Source organism: Cataglyphis hispanica, chromosome 10, assembly GCF_021464435.1.
Source record: "Cataglyphis hispanica isolate Lineage 1 chromosome 10, ULB_Chis1_1.0, whole genome shotgun sequence".
Lineage (NCBI taxonomy): Eukaryota > Metazoa > Arthropoda > Insecta > Hymenoptera > Formicidae > Cataglyphis > Cataglyphis hispanica.
Genome location: NC_065963.1, coordinates 4,964,572 through 4,986,678, shown reverse-complemented (window position 1 = coordinate 4,986,678; position 22,107 = coordinate 4,964,572). Strand labels below are relative to the sequence as shown.

General features: G+C 31.1%; 1 protein-coding gene across 1 annotated transcript; it reads left to right on the top strand.

Moving 5' to 3' along the window:
* Positions 1-584: 584 nt before the first annotated feature.
* On the top strand, positions 585-8,122 carry LOC126852567 (DNA fragmentation factor subunit beta). The gene is made up of 6 exons (XM_050597500.1): positions 585-1,106; positions 2,679-2,780; positions 5,283-5,412; positions 6,311-6,522; positions 6,785-7,392; positions 7,587-8,122. The coding sequence occupies exons 1-6, from the start codon at positions 1,047-1,049 to the stop codon at positions 7,744-7,746; spliced, it is 1,272 nt and encodes a 423-aa protein (XP_050453457.1). The 5' UTR covers positions 585-1,046; the 3' UTR covers positions 7,747-8,122.
* The last annotated feature ends 13,985 nt before the right edge of the window (positions 8,123-22,107 follow it).

Here is a 22,107-nt window from a genome sequence, read left to right as displayed (position 1 = left end):
AATTATATATCGTGTAAAAGACGTTTTATAAAATCGGAAAAAGATTATTTCGGAATAACTGTATTATCAATGGAAAAATATTATCAGTTCATTATTAATTTGAAATATTATTCAAAGTGTACGTAAATATAATATTTATTTTCTTTCTTAAAAAATAAATAAATAAATATATTAAAATATCTATAAGTTTAAATACAAGTAAATACAAGTAAATATAATAGTAATAGAAACGTATTGCACATCTCTCTAGTTAATTAAAAACAGAAGTAAAAAATAAATATCACATACTCATTGCAATTATTCTCAGAGGCAATATTATAACTGAAGAATTTTTTAAGCTTCATAAAATACTTTAAAAAAGAAGGAAATGCGATACTCAATCATTGTGTGTCTGTTAGTCATAAGTCGATCATACTTTAGTAAAGGTTGGGCAGGCCTAGTATATACAATATACATATACATATATATCAGGTTCATCGTCTGCCCGGCGAAGAACGCATTCCATCCTTGTGTTTCACCGACATCGGAACCGCTAGATATCCCTCTCTGTTCTCCCTTTCCACTACCGCTCATACTAGTCTCTCTCTCTCTCTCTCTCTCTCTCTCTTCGCATCCTCCTCTCCACCGACCATCGTCCTTGCGCATCAGTGCCACAGTACTTGCGTCGCAGCGGTCTTGCGTGCTCACAGAGCGACCCCACTACCGACCAATTCCCGTTACTGGTGTAGTTTGCCTTGATACCTGGTGCGGCAACAGTTGTTCCTCGCTCATTGTCTGTCTCGATCTCCTACCAGCCATTCATCTTTCTCACGTCTCCCCGCCTACGTCAACTTTGCGTGCGATAGTTCTCCCGTTTTTCTCTCGCACGCGGGTCTTAGCCACACGCTTGATAAAGGCGGCAGTGTCAAGGTCGGAGTGCGAAGAAGCAAAGAGCGAATGTCAAAGACGCTTTAGTGCAGTGCAGCACGAGTGAAGGGATTATTTGGATCTCTTTTCCTCGCTTTCTTTCTCCTCCGCTTGGCCATCATCATTTTTGTCGACGAAACATGTCTATCATCGTCGAGTGTTTTCGCCGCCTAACGGATGGATCGGCCTGCAAAAGCGAGGTACCCGACACACGTGCTGCTTATCTTGCATGGCAAATATCGACTGACTCTGCTTCGTGATTATTGAAGTATCCATACATCAGAGCATAAAATAAAACGCATATTTTGATTACATTATTATGGAGTGACTGTTGATTAAACATTTTTTCTGTAAATTCTTATTTTAATTAATTATATCAAATGTTTATTTTTCTTTATTAAATTGTATCTCTCTGAAATTAAGATTTAAAAAGAGATTTTTATTTATCACAAATGTATGATAAAAATGTCCAATTATTATTACGTAATAAAACTATTTGCTTTTCTATATCTATATCTATATTTATTTTCCTAATGTGTATTGAGTTATAAAACTTGTACTACTAATATTTTTACAAAGCTAATATTCAATCAATATAATACCAATTTCGTTTTTAATTAGCAATACACAACACACACACACACACACACACACACACACACACATATATATATATATATATATATATATATATATATATATATATATAAATATATATAAACATATACAGAGTTTTAGTATCAGCGGCTTCATTATTTATGATATTTGTATTTTAACACAATATGTCAACTGCCTTCAACTGGTCGCTATTGAATATAAAATGTGGGTCACTCAAAGAAAAATGTGCACACATGTGTAGAATTCTAGATATCTTCATCCCTGAAACCTGATAATCTTGAATATGCTAAAAGTAGTTATTTAGTTATTTGTTTTAGAAATGATTATTTAATTCATAATACTACATATCATATTATACATATCTAATACTATGTATTGCTTAACAACGATATGTATATATTTTGCGAGCTTATAAATATAAAAAACAATATTTAGTCGCAAAATAATTTATTTCTTTCATTTTAAATATGGTTCTCTCTTGTGCCGGCAAAATGCTGGGTGATTTTTTTTTTTTATGAAGGGATTGTAGCTTAATAATCAAAATGCACATATTTTGCGAGCTTATAAATCAATAAACAATATTTAGTTGCGAAATAATAATTTTTTTTTTCATTTTAAATATAATTCTCTGTTAGCCTCATATGAAATATAAAATATCGAAAAAAGTTTATTTACATTATTAGAGAAATATTATCAATAAAATTTTATTCTAGTATATACCAAAAATAATTAAAGCAATTTTATTTAATTTATCTTAATTAGTTCTTTTTGAATTAAATATTAAATATTTTTTTACATAAAATTACTATAACAGCAATTTGATTTCATATTGCATAACTAAACGTAATATTCTATAAAAAATAGTAATAATATGGAAAAATAAAGCTAAAAAGTATTACTATGTGTGGCTGAATTCAAACTAAACATAGAAAATTATATTAAATGTTTCAGTCGTAAAAAGTTATTATATTAAATAACAATATATATTATTAGTTTTAATATAAATATATTAAAGATTTCTATAATAAATGTTATAAAAACTGATGGGAGCGTGTTTCATCATATTTTTATTATTTTTCTTCATATTTACATTAATTTTATTCAGATTATATCAGATGATATATATACTATATTCTGATTAATTTATTTCACAGCTCAGAGGATATAAAGTGACAGATGTAAATCGTATGCGGAAAATTGGTATTGCCTGTAGAAATTTTCAAGATCTTAAGCGAAAAGCGTGTTTGAAACTAAATGTAAGTACATATATAACACAATAGATTGTATTGATAAATTAATTTTATATTATTTAACGTTAAATTCTCTCTGCTTTTGGATATTGTACACGCAACATATACACGTACTACACCGGTATAGACATCCTATCGTATAAATAATGCAATACATTTCATGCAATGTAACTACATATGATAATGTAACGAAATTTATCACATAAATGCTGTGCATCCACATTCATCTAGTATTCAGATGATGAATGCATCGCTTTGAGCAGGATTTACATACCTCGAAAGCATTGTGACGTTATTCGCATTAATAATGAAAGTTTTCGTTTAAAATAATAAAGCAATTAATGTTGTTTAATGCATGAAATGCATTTAAAATAAACTTCAATGCAGATATTGATGTAATCTCGAATAAAAAACAAATATTGAGTATTAAAATTTATAAATGTTTTATTTATTTTTTTTTTTAATTAAAAATACTTGCATTATTTATAGGATGAAGATGCAACACAATAAAAAACAGCATCCATATGTATTGTGTCAATCATTACTGCTCGACTTATGCTTACATTCAATGCTTTGTGAAAGTTCTTACAATCAAGGATAGCGCCAGCTGCATGTGCACTAAATGATTGCACTCATTCACCATTATGTTTGTTCGACTCACATTCGCACGTTCGGTGCGAGATCTTTTCTTCCTCTGCATTGTTTATGTCATAATTACTTGAATAGTGTCGAACAAATCGCGCTTTTCTTTCGATTTCCTTCTAAATTTCTTCGCAATCATTACTATTTATGATTTCTAATCGGTCATATAATCATGCACAATAAGAGGTAGGGGATAGGAAGGAGATGCCAATTGTAATAGACACATGGTGTAAGTCATAGTGTCTGTTTGATATAGCGAAGAAATAGAATGTCATTTATTAAACATGTAGAGAAATTTGCATCGATTAATAAAAATATCCTGCATAAATTATGTAACATTATAATCTTATTTATGCGCTTAAAATATCGCTCCTTCCCTCGATCTCTTCATCAAGCACGAAATTGATAGATGATATATATAGAGAGAAATATATATGTATATATATAGTAGCACTCAAGAAAATGAAGTTATACGTTGAAGCTTGCACTATTATGTCTAAATATATTTTCATGACTTTTACACTGACTTTTATGTGACAATTGACATTTTTTAGTAACAAATCTTTATTTCCAAAATTTTAATTAAAGTACGTGTGATCTGCATTTTTTTAATTCTTTGTAATATCGTAGAAAAAATGCATCAATTATTACAAAAATGAAATATTTTATTTACCATATTTAACATGTCGGATTTTACTCTGATTTATTTTACATATTGATATAAGAATTTTATAAGATTGCGGTGACGCGTATATACTCGTATATATAAATGTATATACTCCGGATCATGGTCATATCAATAGCATTTTTCTGCCCTTGATATGAAAGAGACCGTACAGCAGATAGTATTTCGAGGATTGGTAGATAGGTAGGTTAATCCGTTTGCAGCGCGTCCTTGAAATCCGCATCCACCCGCCCACAACACCGCTGGCTTTATCGAACCAGCCGGGCCAGGGACAGGAAATAATCTCAATGTCAAGGGCGTGTGAATCCGCTTTCCATGTTGATTTAAAAGCCGATCCAAATGCAATATAAATCTTAGATATTCAATCGAAAATGACGCAGAATTATGAGTCTTGAACCCGCATAATATCTTTGAATGAATTATTATGAAAAGAGATAAAAGTACAAATTCTTTTAAGTTAGCTTTATACGTTACAGATATAATTAAAAAATTATTACGAAATTATTATGAAATTATAATTTATACACGATGAAAGGTGTTTTATATTGATATAATGTAATTGACGAATCAACGTTCACTTATTGATAACATTGATTTACAGTCGTATTATATCATTTATTATTGAGAATAACACTATGTTATGATTATAATAAAATTCTTGATAAAAAATGAATTACTTTCTGCTTAATTATTTTCAAACTTATCGAACTTCAGAGGTTTTAAACTTCCAACAATATGGGTTATCGAAAAAAGTTAAAGATTTTACGTATGAGATTGTACATACACATGGGAGATTATAGTTCCGATCTTCATTGTTTCACAAACTCATTGAGAGAAATGGCGCTGTCCCGCCACGAGAAAAGCGATATAAAACTTGGTAATCCTTGCATTCGGCCTTCGGAGAATTATTTACGAAGGGGAATCTTTTACATTGTAACCTTGATGTTTGCTCGAGATATCGAGTATTCTCTTGCATTGCTACGTTATCGATCATTTATTCAAAATACTTTGTTTACGGATGTTAATTAATCTGCGATCATGTTCGACTAACAATAGCTCTTCCGCGCGCGCGATCTTTTCTTCCAATCTTAATAGTTTTCACAAGAAGAACTTAGACTGAATGAAATTAATGATAACTTATCAATAGTATTTGAAAATCGTAACTTGATATGTTCTTGCAGGTAACTAACGATCCGGCAGAAGTGAATGTTTTTCTCCTGGATGGATCATTAATCGACGAGGAATATTTTCACACATTGGAACCACAGACTACTTTGATCTTACAGAGACCAGGAGAGAAAGTATTATCTGGTCAGTATAATATAGCGGGAAACATAATTAATACATCTTAAAATTAGAATAATTAATGTTATTGTGTTTTTTACAAAAAAAAAAAAAGATATATTACATATCATATCACGTATTACATATTACATATTATATGTTTAGAAATTGAATGTTTTTTTCTTTAATTATCGAAATAATATTAACTCTTCCAATTTAAATTAATAACATAGAACTATTAAATATAAATAATATAATTAACTATTAATAACTAAGCTTACGATTAAAAAGTTGGCTGCGATAACATTGTTAATGAGCTGATAAAGTTATTATATAAAACAGCCGATAGAATTTTTGAATCCTGGAATAATTATTCCGTGCATCGTAGTTTACTATTTTTTTTTTTTTTTTTTTTTTATACGAGAGAAGAATCTGTAGAAAAGGTCACGTTGTTTATAACATTTTTATAACAATTTTTCATTTTCCTACGTATAAACTATAAATATTATTTTTTAAATATAAATATATAAATCTTACTAATATTTTCTTTATTTAATTGTTCAATTTTTGTCAATCAATAATCGCACGTGATTGTTAACTTTGAAAACTGTTGCTTTTAATATATCTACTTTCTTAATACTCTTCTATTGTACATTTATCATTATTAGTGCTATATCTTAGTATATTTTCGAGATTCATTGCTTTACAAATTCAACGTAAGTTTAACACGATGCGATAACGAATGTGCGCCGCGAGTTTGACCGCGTGCCAAAATTAAATATTCCGAGTCCAGTATCAGTCTTTCAAAAGTTTATAACTTCTTGGCAAAGACCGAGTCGCACCCTGGGGAAAAGTAGATCGTATACTTTTACTAACAGCGAAGATGCTATGCAATTCCTTTTCAAGGACGAATGATTTCCCGCAGACGCGGATATTCTCTACGATACGCTGAGACGCGTGAACATTGATTTCCTCACTGCCGGCGACAAAGTGACGCAATTCCTGACGGAAAATCTTAAGGCAAAGGTTGCCTTATTGAACAAAGCGTTGAACAAAGATGACTCCAAGACGATGCTTAGCGGAAGGGACGAGCATCCGGAGTGGTTTAAAGATTTGGAAACTAATTGCACGACCAAAGTGAGTTCACAATAAGGCAAAAAATCTGCCCTGTCATTATACATAATTTATACCATCCTGTCTTGTGTTTTTGCTAAAAAGACACTTAATAGTTGCATATATTCCGAAAATATTGTATTTGATAAACAATATAAAGCACGCACATTATTAAATATAATTATTAATTTTTCAATTTAGAAGCAAAATATTTTAACTCTTTTCTTTTTTGAAATTTTAAACGTGAAATAAAAATTCTCAAATTAATTCTTTGCTTTATCTGCAGGAAGCGTATATGCATCGCAGGTGTCAAGACAGAATACGCACTTATTTGTATAAGACGATCGAGCAGATAAGATGCTCGGACGTGTACATGAACAATCGCAAGGCGAGGCAGCAGCTTTTGCATACGATAGCGTTCTTCAAAATTCAGCTCAAGGAAGATCATTATTTTGGATATTATTTCGATAGAAGCAGAGCAGAGACTGAAAACTCTAAGGATGACAATGACGAGACCGATTCTAGCCGATGCTACGAGCATTGTCCTTGCAAGTTTGGCCATATCAGCGACGAAACGTATCTGCATCAACGTTACCTTCATCTTCCTCAATCGTCCAATACGAGCACGATTATCGTCGATTCCAAGACCGATGAGACGGATGCGAGGAGAGTCATTGAATCCGAGAAAAACGTGAACGATGAGATATTAGAAAGTTGTCCCTATCATGTAAAACCCCGAGGAAAACAAGTTGCCATTTGTGACGAGAAAGGCGAGTTTAAATGCGAGGGTCGATGGAACGCGAACGGCTGCGCCTACAGTGATCGACACAGAATCAATCCATATAAATCCAGAGAAGAGCTCGCTCTATTTTCTACATGGAATTTGGATCACAAGTAAAATAATGATTATTTATATATTTTTTTGGTCGTTAGTTTAATATGCTTAACGATGACTTTGGGAAATTATTAATCTGCAGGCATTTGAAATTTTTTCGATAAATTAAATTTTAAATAATTATTCGATATAAGCGATATCAATATAATAATAAAATAATTTAGAAAAATTTGATTATTTTTATTATTTACAGAATTGAAAGGTCCAGGACACTTGTTCCAAGGTTGCTACAGCTCTCGCAGCAAGACATGATCAATGAACAGGATATCTACGACTGTTATGACAATCTGTTTACAGTGAAGAATTTAAGGCTAGTTCATATTGTATGCCATGATAAAGGATCGCACAAATAAGCTCTGATTCTGGAGCTGTTATGTTAACATATACATATAAATTACATTAGTAACAATATGATCGTAAGATGTGAAAGCCAAAAAATATAATCTAGAGTGCGAGATGATGCATTATACAAATACATCGTAGAACAGATCTCCTTATAATAGATCTCTACAAATAAATATGTTTAAGTGCTGTTGATAAAATATAGACTTAGAGATTATTAATGTTATACAATATCGGTTATACTTCCATTGCGGCATGAAATACTAAGCAATAATGTTAATAAGTGTTATAAAATATCTTATAAAGCTTAAAATATTGTAATTTATATCGCAATTTTTTGTTTCTGAAATAGAAAATTCAGTTTTCCGGGCTATTGATGTTGATAAAAACTACGCTCATTTTAAAATATCATTTGACAATATGTCAATTATAGTAGAAGATTTAAAAATATGAATATTAAAAAAATATTAAAATAATAAATATTTAGAAAATTATTTATTGTATAAAAAAAAAAATTGAAAACTTATATGAAAAATATCATAACAAGTAATGTTGATATGTTACTTTAATTATTCTAACTGAGAAATTATTTATTATATATTTATATATATTAGTATAAGATCTTTGAAGACAATTTCCTTAATCATATCATTCTAGCATGTTTTTTTTTTATCCACAAGATTAAAATAATTTTTTTATTTAAAAATATTATTTTTATAAATCAATTATACGAATACAGGGTTGCATAAGTCACACGCAATGGAAGAGCCGTAATTTATTCCAACGTCTATAAAGTTGCTAAAGTAAAAAAAACTGTTGTTTTGGATATATTGTTAAGCATTGAGTATTCAATGCTTGCAGATAAAGAAAAGGCTACAAGGAGCTCAAGTATTAAGAAACCTATTAAAGAGTAAAAAGATCTTCCTTCAGAATCATGTCAGATCACAGAAACCAACTCTAGCTCTCTGTCAGAAACAAATCAGGTCAAAAACTAACAATAAGTTAATTTATCTTAATTCGATGAGCTATTGCTCTTCTTATGCTACAAGAAAAATATGAAATAGAAAATCTTTCAGACATATTTTTATTCAGACTGCTCGATAAGAGACTACTAAACAAAGTTCTGATATATACACATATACATATATATACAAAAAATATATATATATATATTCAATTTAGAGAAAAAGGAACAAATACATATGTACAATATTCTTTTATAAATAGAACATGTCAAAATTTCGCGAGTTTGTTTATCTTATCTTTTTATTATTTTTTATTAATATCTAAAGTTTTCGTGTTAATTAGAAATTAGAAAAAGATTATTTTTTAATACTCAATTATAAATATTGTAAATAACTTAAATTAAAGTCTTTTTAAAAAAAGAATTAAAGTTTGCTTTGCACAAAATTGGATGAAGAATATATGCATATAAAATGAATTTTTCTCTTTTTTTAAATTATTTATAATGAAAAAACTATTGATAACATTATTTTCCAAAAAAACAAGTTTAAATTGGAAAAAATGCATAAATGAAAGAAAATGTAGAACTTCTTGCGAACACATTTTTATATATGCATTATATATTGGACAATGTTTTAGAATTTTTGGGCTGGACGAAATGGTATTTCTTCCACCGGAAAGACATAATTTTTTTTTGTGTAAATCACATTAATCATTAATATTAATTTAGAGATTGATGCTTTAATAATTTTAAATAATTGAATGATGTACATACACACTTTCATCTTTTATATAATATTTATATTAGATAGTAATTATTAGTTAAAATATGCATATTTTTCATTACATTTCATTATATTATACATCTTGCAGCTATATCAACTGAAAGAATATTGAAAGAAAATATTCCTAATTTAGTCGAATAATTTTTGAAATATTTCATGTGAATAACGTTCGTGTGTTGTATGAATTGTTTCATGCTATGTATTGTTGTTTATAAAGTGTAAAGTTATAAAATTGTTATGGTTTTGATCGATGTACGTCTTATACTTCTGAGTAGACTTTTGTCATTATCTTTTATTTATCTAGAGCATGATAGATAGACATTGATATGATTGTGTATTGCAATTAATCATACAACTATATTTGCTAATTTTATCTCATTGTTAATTAACGATGTTGATGGTAAAGCGTGCCAGTCTAAATCTTAATCCATTATACTTGTGTTAATTTTTCATCGTAAATTGTTACGTAACAATATTGACGATAAAATATGCCAGTTTAAATTCTAAGTATTTATACATGTATATATCATATTTATTGATGTTTTGTATAACTATATTTTAACAAACAAGGAATCATTAGTTATTTTGATACATTCTTTAACGAATGTAAAATTACAGTATTACAGTATTAATACTACATAATAAAATTACAGTTTTACAAATTATGCAATATAGAATAAAAAGATACCAAATGTGGAATATATTTCTCTAATATAAAGTATCAGAACATATAATGAATAATGATTAATATAATATAACGCAATTAAATAACTATTTAAAACTGATTACACATATGGCATTATTATATATATAGTGCCAGAAGATATCGTTTTATGATTAAATTATCTCTCCTAAAAAATCTAATATTTGATAATTTTTGTACATTACGTACGTATGATGGAAATGTTGTATTAGTATCTATAACATTTAAATTACGAAAACATAGTATTGCAATAATAGATAATCAAATGATTATAAGCTTTTGTATAATTTAATATTTTTATTTTTTTATATTTCATATATTTGCACCTTTTTCTTAAATGCAAATTTGCGTTTTTTATATACAATTCTTTTTTTGTACACAATTTTTATATTATTCTAATATTATTTTATGTTTTTTTAAACCTAAAATAAATATTTTTTATTTATGTGAGGAATATAACAATTTTTCAAACGAACATTTAATCGACTAATTGGAAAGTAAATTTTTCATAAAGCAAAATGTAAGTGGTATTTTTTTCCATATTTGGTATCTTTTCTCTATAAATTTTTCATCGTTTTTATTGATAAAGTACGTGGCCAATTTGAGTGGCCTGTTATTTTCAATAAATTTTTAATCAACAGTCAATTTAATCAACAATGCAGTTCAATGTTCTGTTTGTATGTATAGCGATAAAAAATGATATTAAAAGAATAGATGGTATGGTACATTATGTGCACCAAGAATTTTTTTAAAGAAGAGGTTTTATAACTGAGTTTGAGGCAAAAATGTTTACAGAAAATAAATCATGTTAAACTTTCTACAAAACTTATATACAATGACTGATATAATCTGTTAACCGTTAATTGTAAACACATATTAAATGTTAACTAAAAAACTGTTTACCAAATGTATCCAAGATTTGAACAAGTCTAAGACTTATTAGCAGTAATAGCTTAAAATAGCATTAATTATTGATTTTGTGCCATTTTTCATTATCCATCAAAGATTTATGTCTTCGAAATATTGACAAGAGAAAAATATATTAAATGTTACAAATATTTTGATGCATTTAAATAATATATATGACAGACAGAGAAGAAGAGGTGGAGAAAGGGAGAGAGAAAGAATACATTACTATGTATATGTATTGTTATTTCAAAATTCATATATTTATGTGTAATTTTCTGTTGAAAGATGATACAAGATCTTAGCCTTTTCATTATAAATAAAAAAATAATATAAAAAAATTTATTTTTGAATAAGAAGATTTCCAATTGTACTATATCGGAATAAAAAAAAAAAAAAACTATACAGAACTACGATATGTCTTCGTAGTAGGTTACATGTAAATAAAGCAAATATTTTTCAATGTATAACAGAGAATTGCGTAGAAAAATATATTTTAAGTACAAGAGAAAAGAAGACTTCTATTATCCTTTTATTCTGCTCTTTTTTAAATATCGATATTAATTTGTTTGAACTTCTTATTTTTAGTTTTGAATATAAATAGCTGTGCAAAAGCTGAAGCTAATTTTTTATTTTTATTAATACTTAATATGTATATTTAAGTTCTTATTCGTTTCAGAATTTATATGTTAGACATATGTAAAGATGAAAATACGTAGATTTTATCTGTCATCTCACAAAGCATCATGCATAATACGTGATTTCCGAGCCATTTTACGTCGGAAAGGTATCATAAAAAGTTGGATACTATCGGAATGCTCTAGATGATATCAGATTTTAAATGCCAGAATTTAAATGCCATTTTTTAGTCCGGAAACGTGTTATAGAAATCACAGCAATATAGATAGATCAATGCGTATATGTGAATAAAAGTACTACAACATAGATTAAAATTTATAAATGTTAGCATTATCAAAAATTTAAATGCAATAATTCTCTGCAGTGGTTTTTCTAGCAATGATGATTATATTGTTCGTTTTACTTAATTTTTTCAATTAATTAATAATTTGGATTATTACAAATAAATCAAATTTTGTTTATTAAATGAACCCGATTAATTCCTCTGATAGATTTTAATCATAAGAAAATGAAAATATATACAAACAATTATATTGTGCACATAGCGTGTTCCGGTTGTCAGATTTTGTAGAATTTTCAAATTTTCTTTATTATTTCCTACTCCCGATTATATTATAGAATGCTATATCTGATGAATAATAACGAACTGAAAATATACATGGAAAATTGAAAATCGATGAAAGAGAAGAGGATTTTATACACCGTTATCTTATTTAAATATATTTTTATATTTTTATCAAGCGTTCTAATTTTGATGGGTTTTATTGTATGCTTTGTAATAATATGCGAGCCATATGATAATAGTTCTGTTGTAAATTCAGATTATTTTTTCATTGTTTCCTATTTCATATCAAATCATGAAACGTACAAAAATATCAAGATAAAAACGAAATAATAAAAAAATATAATATATAAGAGACACATAGAAGAAGAGATATTTAAGATTAATTATTTTTTATAGATCGTATTCTTTATTCAGCTGATAGAACGGTGATTCATTTTTATGCGAATTTTATAATATAAAGCGAGCAGCGAAAGTTTATTTTAAAGGTAGCTTAAATTGACATTTTTGATTGAATTTTGTTCGTGTATCAATTTATTCGATACATACGCATATGTATATTTCGCTTTATTATTGCAATCGCACATATTTCTCGAATAAAAGCTCTTACATTTCATTAAATTGGATTAATTATTTGTATTAATTATACTAATCTGAAAAAGTTGACTTAATTATCCGACACACAAAACTAATTTCAATTATTGAGAAAAGCAGTAAACAAAAACGCAGGAATAATAAATGAATTTTCGATTAATCGAGCGAATTGAATGAATAATTAACATATGGATAGAGAGATTCCATCTCTCGATCAAGCGGATATAAGGGAAAGCCGCGTATGTATCCGCTGCATGTCGCTTACCGGAAAAGTCTGACAACAGAATGAAAGAAGGCACTGTCAAAGTGGCAGCTGGCGGATTTATTTGTAATCAAGACCACCCAGAGGCCCAGCCTGGCGCGGATAACGAGAATAAATTTTCATTTCACGTGTCGGTGAGTTTTTGCGGTTGAATGATCCTCTATGGGTAACCCCCCGGGGTGCAAATTACCCCGCAATATGTTGCCGATTGTACGGGTGAAGTCGGGGAATCGATACGCGTCAAGGCAAAGAGGATCATTGAAAATGCTGCGCATCGTCCCTTAAAAGTACGGATTTTAGTCTCGGAGCGGAAAATTATCGCGAAAGGGCAAATATGAGAAAGAGAGCGAATGAGTCCTCTATATTACATGCCCTTGTACGAACTGGATTCAAGTTGGCTCTCTGAAACCACCCCTCTCTTCTCGATCGTCCTTTCGAATTCTCGAGTGACTTTACTACCGGTACTAATCACTTCACTGCCAAACGATTTACTGATTTATCGTTTAATTTCGCGTAGATGGCTTCCCGATGCGTCTCCCCCAGCACACACCGACAGGAAACGCGTATGTGTTTACGTAAAATTCCCGAGCAAATCCGGATCATATGGCGGTAATGGAGATCCTTTACCGTAACGACGACTGGCAACAATGAAATTCCACATGAAGTAATGGCAAGGATTAGTCTTTATGTATGCGTCCTATCATTAACATGTTTTCAAAGCACATCTAACAATAAGTATATCATCTTGAACACACGAGGAGTATTTTTAAAAAATATGCTCGAGGATTATGGCAAAGGTTTCGAGCACAACAAAAAGTTTTCCGTCTTTTTAGTTTGCAGTCGTTTAAGGAAGCTATGAATTTTTTACGATGTAAGTGCATACCGAGTTTTAAAGTTTGCCGAAAATAGGCGGACTGTAAACTCGATACCGAGTTTTGCGCAAATGCGCATAATATTAAAAGAAATTTTTCGAACTTTGGCTAGGATATATTCTAATACATATTATTTTCTTTTATTTTTTTAATACAATAAGCTAATTAAAATAAATGAGTTTAATTTTTAAGAATTAATTTTTCTGATATAAACCAGACAATTTTTTTATAGCATTAAATATATTTATAACATTAAAAATATTAACTATTTGATTTAACTCTTTGTGTATAAATATATACAAATTTACACATATTTTTATGTATTTAATAATAATTTATTAAATACCTTTCTGTTGACTAATTTCACAAGTAATTTTGCATAACTTTTTTTTTTGTTTTAGTGTAAAAAAAATTTTTGCTTTACAAGTAATCTATAAAAAACAATTTAGTGTATAAAAAAAATTTAATAAAATGATATTATCGCAAGATATTAAAATTACATTTTTTACCAATTCCTATATATATTTTTTTCTTTTTTGCTTTATAATTATATTGACAAACTCACCATGGAATCTATAAATTTATTCCTTTAAAGAGTATCACAAAAAAAGAAATGTTATATTTTCTAGCAAAATTCAGTATTTCGTATTTTCAATTTTTCCTCCCTTCACAAATATCAACCCGTCAATCTAGGTGTATTTATGATCCGAGAAACGGTATCATTTAAATTGCATACGCTCCCGTTTTCTCACGATCGATAGCACGCGACCGCAAATAAATATTCTACCAAAAAACGGCACGTTTAGAATTATTGATGGAACTACCTGCAGGAAGTTTCGTCGCTGCTACGCGTTTCAGAGAGCGTTTCTGATTTCTGGCCTATAATTCTTTTACGTGCGTTTCTTTTTTTTATGGGGACATGACATTGCAATGCACGCGTGTGTGTATGTGCATCTCATTCTTCTCGTTCGATTATAATTCCATTTACTATACGAACGCAGCTTGGCTATTATTATTATTAAATTTCTGCGTAAGATTAGATTATCCGCTCGCGAGCGCTTCCGGCGGCATCCTCTCAAATGGCGGATACGCGATTGTTGTTTGCCATTTTTCTTTCTTTTTTTTTTTTTCTTTTTATGAATGCACTGCACTTCGCACATACATAAACCGGGTATCAAACATGCCAATCGTGCATACGTCATCTTTTGCGCTCGGAAACTTCACGCTTCGTGCAATCTGCGGCTCGATAAGGAACAATACTCTTCGACTTGAGCACGTTACTCCGGCGAATTGCCATTCGCGATTCTTATCGTCTCATGAGCCGTTTTCAGCACCGCTAAAACGGAACACCCGTCGAAACGCTTGTATTTCATAATTGGAGCGTTCAGAAAATCATAGCGAATTCAAGAGTTCAAAGTTCCAACGTTCAAGATTTCTTGCTTCAAACACGAGACGTCTCTAGTGAGGACCCAACAATTGGCATAACGATATTTTGCGATTTGCTCAACTCTTCATATTTGAAGCCGGAAATCTCGAAAACTTTTAATTCCTTTTATCCTTTTTTCACTGCATATTAATTCTTTACTTTTCGCTAATTCTTGGACATATACAGCAATATACGCAGGATAATGGAAAGTTTCGCAGGCAGTAAAGGCCGACGAGATGCTCTTCTGGCTCGCGATTATGTTTTAAATGCGGTATCACGTTGCATTAGCCGCGACGCATAATTCAAGAGCAATTTCGACGCGATGATCTCACATCTCGCTCTCTCTAAGCGCTTACATCGTTAACGCCGCTCTTGTCATCCGGTTACGCTCAATGCGGCTGCATAGGAGATCGAGAGGACATGTCGTGGACAGCTTAATGTTTGGTCGAAATTTGTTGAATTATTTAGCGTAATGCGAACAGAGTCGCGAACGAAAAGTAGAATGCAGCAACATTTCTCGGTCAGATTCACTTTTATTTCATAAAAATGCATGTACAATTAATCTAAAAATATGAACTTTATCAAACTAAATAAGTATCTAGCATTGTTAATAGCAATAATATATATTAAAGAACAATAATATAAATATATAAATATTTAGAAAAAAATTTTAAATTTTTTTACTCCTTACTTACTAAAACTTGCTATCTTAGCTACCTTACAAAGAATTGTTATAACGCATGATTTGTAGATGAAACAGTGTATCAAAAATTCGGACGATGTAATGTAAAAAATCAACAATAAATTTTGCGATAATAGCATTAAAATGTTCCGGTTAGAACAAAGATAATAAAATTATAGAGCATGCACAGAAAGGATAGTAGAAAAGAAGTCGGAAGATAAAACAATAGAACAGATTAAATTTTCCATGATCCTACAGAGAAACAAGCGTGCCTTTTTTACAATTTTTCCTTGCTCGAAAGAAAAGGAAAACATTTTTCTGGTGAGTTTAGTACTAAAGCAGAATGAAAGAATAATGATTTGACGTAAAACGAAATATCTTGCATTTTGTATAAAATGTAAAATTCAAGACATTTAAAATGTCTAACGTTTAATAAGATTATAATATTATATTATTTGTAATAATAGAATTAAAAAATCACTTTTTGAATATTTCTGCAAAATAAATTAAATACTAGTAATTTTAGAACAAATTTCATTCACATAATTTTATTACAGAAAAGATAATTAAGATGCACGAATGTGGTTTTTAAAAGATTGTGTCGGTAAAAAGTAATATCTCCATCACTCCTTTTCTTCTAATTAAAAAACGCATTGGTTTTATTTTAGTTCGAAATAATGCATTTATAGAAAATGTCTTGTTCGATATTATGATTAATAGAAAAGTAAAATAATTTAAAATTGTACGATCATTGTTTGCGTAATTTAAAATTAAAGATTTGTACTTTTATAGAGAAAGATTTTTTTGAGGAGATAGAGCATATTTACGTCAGGGCGAGATACGCGTCGCAGCTGTACTTAAATGCGTCTCGTAAATTACAGAAAAGGTGGGCGCGATATTATACCGTTGTCCGACACACACATATATATTCGCACACGCTTAGGTACACATAGACGCAAGGCGACGAAAATTGTTTTTTACGCTCTCGGACGCCTGAACCAACTCTCTTTTGGTAGCTGCCGTTAAGCTCATGCCGGGGATCACCGGGTGAGCTTAAACGGTGTTTTACGGTGCGCTGTTGAAGATCCTACAAGAATTATCCCAGAAACCCTGCAGGTGTCACGTAAGTTCGCCCGAAGGGTTTCCCGCGAAACTTTCCTCGCGAAAATATTCCCGTGCAATTTTCACGGAACATGGCACGATTGTGACAAGAGCGAGATTTTCAAAATAAATTTTCTTTTGTTTTCTCGATGCTTTCTCGATGCTTTACTAAAAATTAATAAAATTGGATACATTCATTTGCTTGCGCATAAATCAATAATTATCTTTAGAATAATACGCATTTTAAGTGTTAACTCTTTAATTGTTTAGTATTAAAACAAGAATACGTCATGCTAGTAATTATTTATTTGTATCTTTAAAAGAATGTCGCGACGTAGTCTTTAATTCTTAGTAAATGTCAACGATAAAATTTCGCCAGATAATTCCAATGATAAGAAATGAGCGTATCGAATAATCTTCGCAGAATGACAAAAGCAACGTAGGTCTTTCACTGATGGCGTACCGTGGACTCGATAACGGCTGCGAGAATATTTTCTAAAGAATCCCGTTTCTCCACGTACGAGCCCTTACGAACCATCGTACGACGCGTTTCCTGGACGTTCTACCAACTCGCCTCGAAAATGCGTCTTTACCGCGGTTCGAGTGCGCGAGCCGGGCCAATTTACATAATCTCGTACGCCCAGAATCCCTCCTCGGCCTTTTCTCACCCCCTTTCTCCATCATTCCTTTATCACCTCTTTTCCCCGCACTCCTGAGCGCCTCTACCGAGCGTTAACTCGGGGTAGAGAAACTCGTCCCTTGTACACCGCGATCGAGGTCAAGGCTCCTCCTTCGAAAGTCCCTACCTTTGATCCTCGCACGATTCCCGCTTCTAACTCTGGGCCCCGGCTTCGCTGGCGCACGCCGCGAGGAAAAATCTTAAATTCCGATCGCGATGAAAGATTCATGAAACGAGAGGAGTCGCGTGGCGTTCGCGAGCGCACGACCGCTTTGTGTTTTCATGATAGGCCGCTGAGTCAATTTTGGTTTATGTAACAACGGAGCCACCGGCACAGCGCGTTACGTTTGACAATCACATCGATTTTCGCTCGCGCAAACCGCATTCTGCACTCGAAAGTGTCCGTCACTTAAGAATGCATTGATTAGAGCGCAATACAAAATTAATATTTTCGCGATATTTTCTCCATTAAATCAAAATATAACAATGAAATTATTTATAGTTTTAAATTGTGGTTTTTTTTTTTAAATTATTTATTAAAGTTAGCTCGTTTAAATTTAATTTTGATCAAATTTTAAAGACACAAACAAATTATAAAAAAGTTTAATAAAATATTGCTGTAATTTATATGATACAAGCGATTTGTGAAATATTCTATATTTGATGTTACTATTTTTATCAATTTATATTGTAAAAATAATATTAACACAAAGGTATACAAACATACATTCGTGTGCGCGTTTGTTCAACAAAAGACACAGAGTTTTATTTAGAGTTGAAATTAAATATTTAATCAGATGACTATACTTTTGAGATTGAGCTACGCTACATTTACTAATGCGTAATTTTAAGTTTTATGATATCGCGCGCTGAGCAAATCGGCTAGGAAAAGCTGGAGAGAACTGATTTCCAGGCGACGAAATTGAGTCGGCAGAGATCCGCGTGTTACTCCCCCGTTTCTGCCGAAATTAACCGATCGCTCGGAGAGCTCGGTGCGGACAGCCGATAATGATTGGAAACAGCGGCAACGCACCGCCGCATCGTTGATCGTTACAGCGGTTGATTGTTTCATGACCGTTTTATTATTTCGCCGTATATACGCGAACACGCGATCATTCCATCAGCCATACGTTAACTCAATTTTCGAACAATCAAAGTCGATCGTACATTTTCTCTACATACAATCGATAAATAGGTCATAACGCGATGAATTATGTTGTGAATCAATCCGTGTTTACACAAACCATGAAAAACCATGTTCAAAAAATTTTTAAAGAGAGAGATAGAGAGAGAGAGAGAGAATGAATTGTATGTATATCAATATTATATACATATATACATATATAAAATTCTAAAAGTTTTTTAAACTAATTTACAGAATATTTAACTGGGATAAACGAATTTAATAAATTGCATGCACACTGTATCGTATTTGCATGTATAAAAATGTTTATTTGCATAAAATTTGTATAGAGTTTAAATATATTGTTCAAGCGCAATGTTTGCGATCAGAGTTCATGCAGCACTGATGGTTGACATTGATTTGATATTGCCGAGTAACCGATAAATTTTATTGAAATTTATCGTTAGTATTTCATACATCGCCCAGGCAATTCACATTAAATTTAGTTAGAGCACTTTAAATTTATTATTCGACTCACTCTCGAATTGAAGCGATAAATATCGCTTTTAATCTGTCAGGGAGCCCTATATGAACGTTTGGCCTTTCGGTGTTTAATTAACAACAACTCTATTAAATCTAATAAGACACTAATAATCTAATAATACACATTAAACTCTTTAACTAATAATACACAAATAGATTAGAAGATATTATTTTACTGAATCTTTCAATTTTAGACAATAAGCTCCGAGCAGCTAAAATAGTCTCTGGATTTCTAATTGATTTATCGCGGTATCGTTGGAACAACAACCGTGTCAGAGAACACGCATAAAACGCGTCATTTCATTGCAAACAAGACTCCGCAAAAACCGCTCTTGTAAACTCGTTGAACTCTGTCGCGCAACGAATTATGAAAGAGTTAACCGGGTTAAGTACGCTTGTCGTTCGCGGCTGATTATCTCTCGTGTTCGACTAATAATTACACCGAAGCGCTATTACACTATACTTCGTGTCGCGGTCTCGTTGCCACGTTAACCCGATTCTCCCCGGCAATTACAGTTGCCGCGTGCACAGAGAAACAATCATGCTCGCTGCACCGAAGTGAAATGAATCTGGTGGACACTATAATTAGAAACGGACACTGGACAAAATTAATACTGCGAAAATAATTTGAAGAAGCATAGACTTTTCAAATTTTGAGTCATATTTTGATGGATAATGCTGCTTCAATTAAATAGTATCGAAGCAAAATGATACAAATAACTTTCTTTCGAAATTAACATCATGCGTATATTAAAAAAAAAAATTATTTTTAATAGCATTTAAAAATTTATCTGTCGTGTTTTTCATATATTAAAAAATTGATATATTCATCAAAAAATAGATGGTATTAAATATTCTACGTTAATGTATCAATTTGCATTTAAGATTTTCTGTTAATAAGATTAAATTGTATAAAGTTAGATTAATTTCTAGTCGCGACAAAGAAAATGACGACGAAGTAAATTACTCTCGATAAAGGCAAGCAATTAATATACATACTTGAGAACATATATACTTTTGGCAAGCAATCTGTTTCGTTCAATTCGATAAAGTTCAGATCTAAATTTGTTAGAGATTGTTTTACAAAGCGTCAACGACAATGGCATTCTTATGGGATACGCAAACCTATCGATAGCGAATACAAAGTGTCCGCGTTCTCGTATGCTCGTTGTAGATGAGCGAAAATGTGGTAGCGCTCTCGCACACGCGCGTGCCAGTCATATTCCGCCCTTTTTCGCCCTTTCAAAACCGCCGAGCCGGCGCGCAATGCAATATTAATTGTTCAGCTTCGTCACAACAGCGGCATTGTCGTCGATGTGCCATCGCTCCGTAATTTCGTAGTAATTATTTCTCTATTCAGGCACATTCCCGGAATTGTTTCCCCCATTCGACGAATATTGGATTTCTACCGACCATCATTTTTAAATGAGTAAAGTTATTATCGGTTTCGCAAAATGCTTTTTCGATGTTAATATTGTTGCTGCAAATCTTCCCGCATTTCATGTTAAAATTTCCGCGAGCTCGATAATTATCGACATTTCAAGTTTATTTCGCGGCCAGACGAAAAGTCTGATGCATCTTATTATCTTTATTTAACTTATTTTTTTTTTTTTACGATTCTGCTACATGATTCACGCATCAATGCGATGTAAAAATAAGAACGTGACAAAAATACGAGCAATTTTCCTTATTCAGCTGTTTTTTTTTTCCTAACATCATGGTACTGTGTCCCCCCATTCGTATAGACATTTTTATATTGTAGCGAATTATCTGGGTTGTGCGTGAGAGGTACAATAGCGAAAGACCGCGTGTACTTGGCAAAGGGAGGCTGAAGAGGAACGAGAAAGAGAAGGTAAGGAACGAGAGTTATCACGAATAGCGCACCCTCGCACAAAAGACCCTTAACGCCGTGCGCTCCGCGCCATACTTTAGTTTACTAATGAACCCAGTCAGGGGTATGCTACTCGAAAAGCACTTTTACTTCTGTCATTTTGTCTGCCGACAGTCTGTAGACAGGAAATTCACAATGGCTACCTTCGTCGTATGCTTCTCCTTACCTCTGTCACACGGATTCACGATTCTATCTTCGATTACCCGCGTGTCGAATTTTCTTCTTCGGGACTTACATAAATAAAGAATGCTACATGTGAATGCAAAATTTCGGTTTTTTTTTCCCAACAATCTTTTGCATTAAAATGGCATCGTTTTGAATGGTTGTATACGGCGCAAATAAAGCACAAAAATAAATTATAGTCTCAAAGAAAATTATATAATATGAGAAAGAATGGCATGATTCAAAAAATACAACTGTTTATGACGAGATCTATATTTAATATTTCTACTTTCTAATTAAAAATTTTATTAAATTATATACTAAAAATTATATATACTATATAATATAATATATAACATATTAACATATAATATATAATATATAATATATTATATAACTATATATAATATATAATATATTATATATACGAAAAATTTTATTAAATTATATACTAATTTGGCTTGCAAAGAAATGCCGTA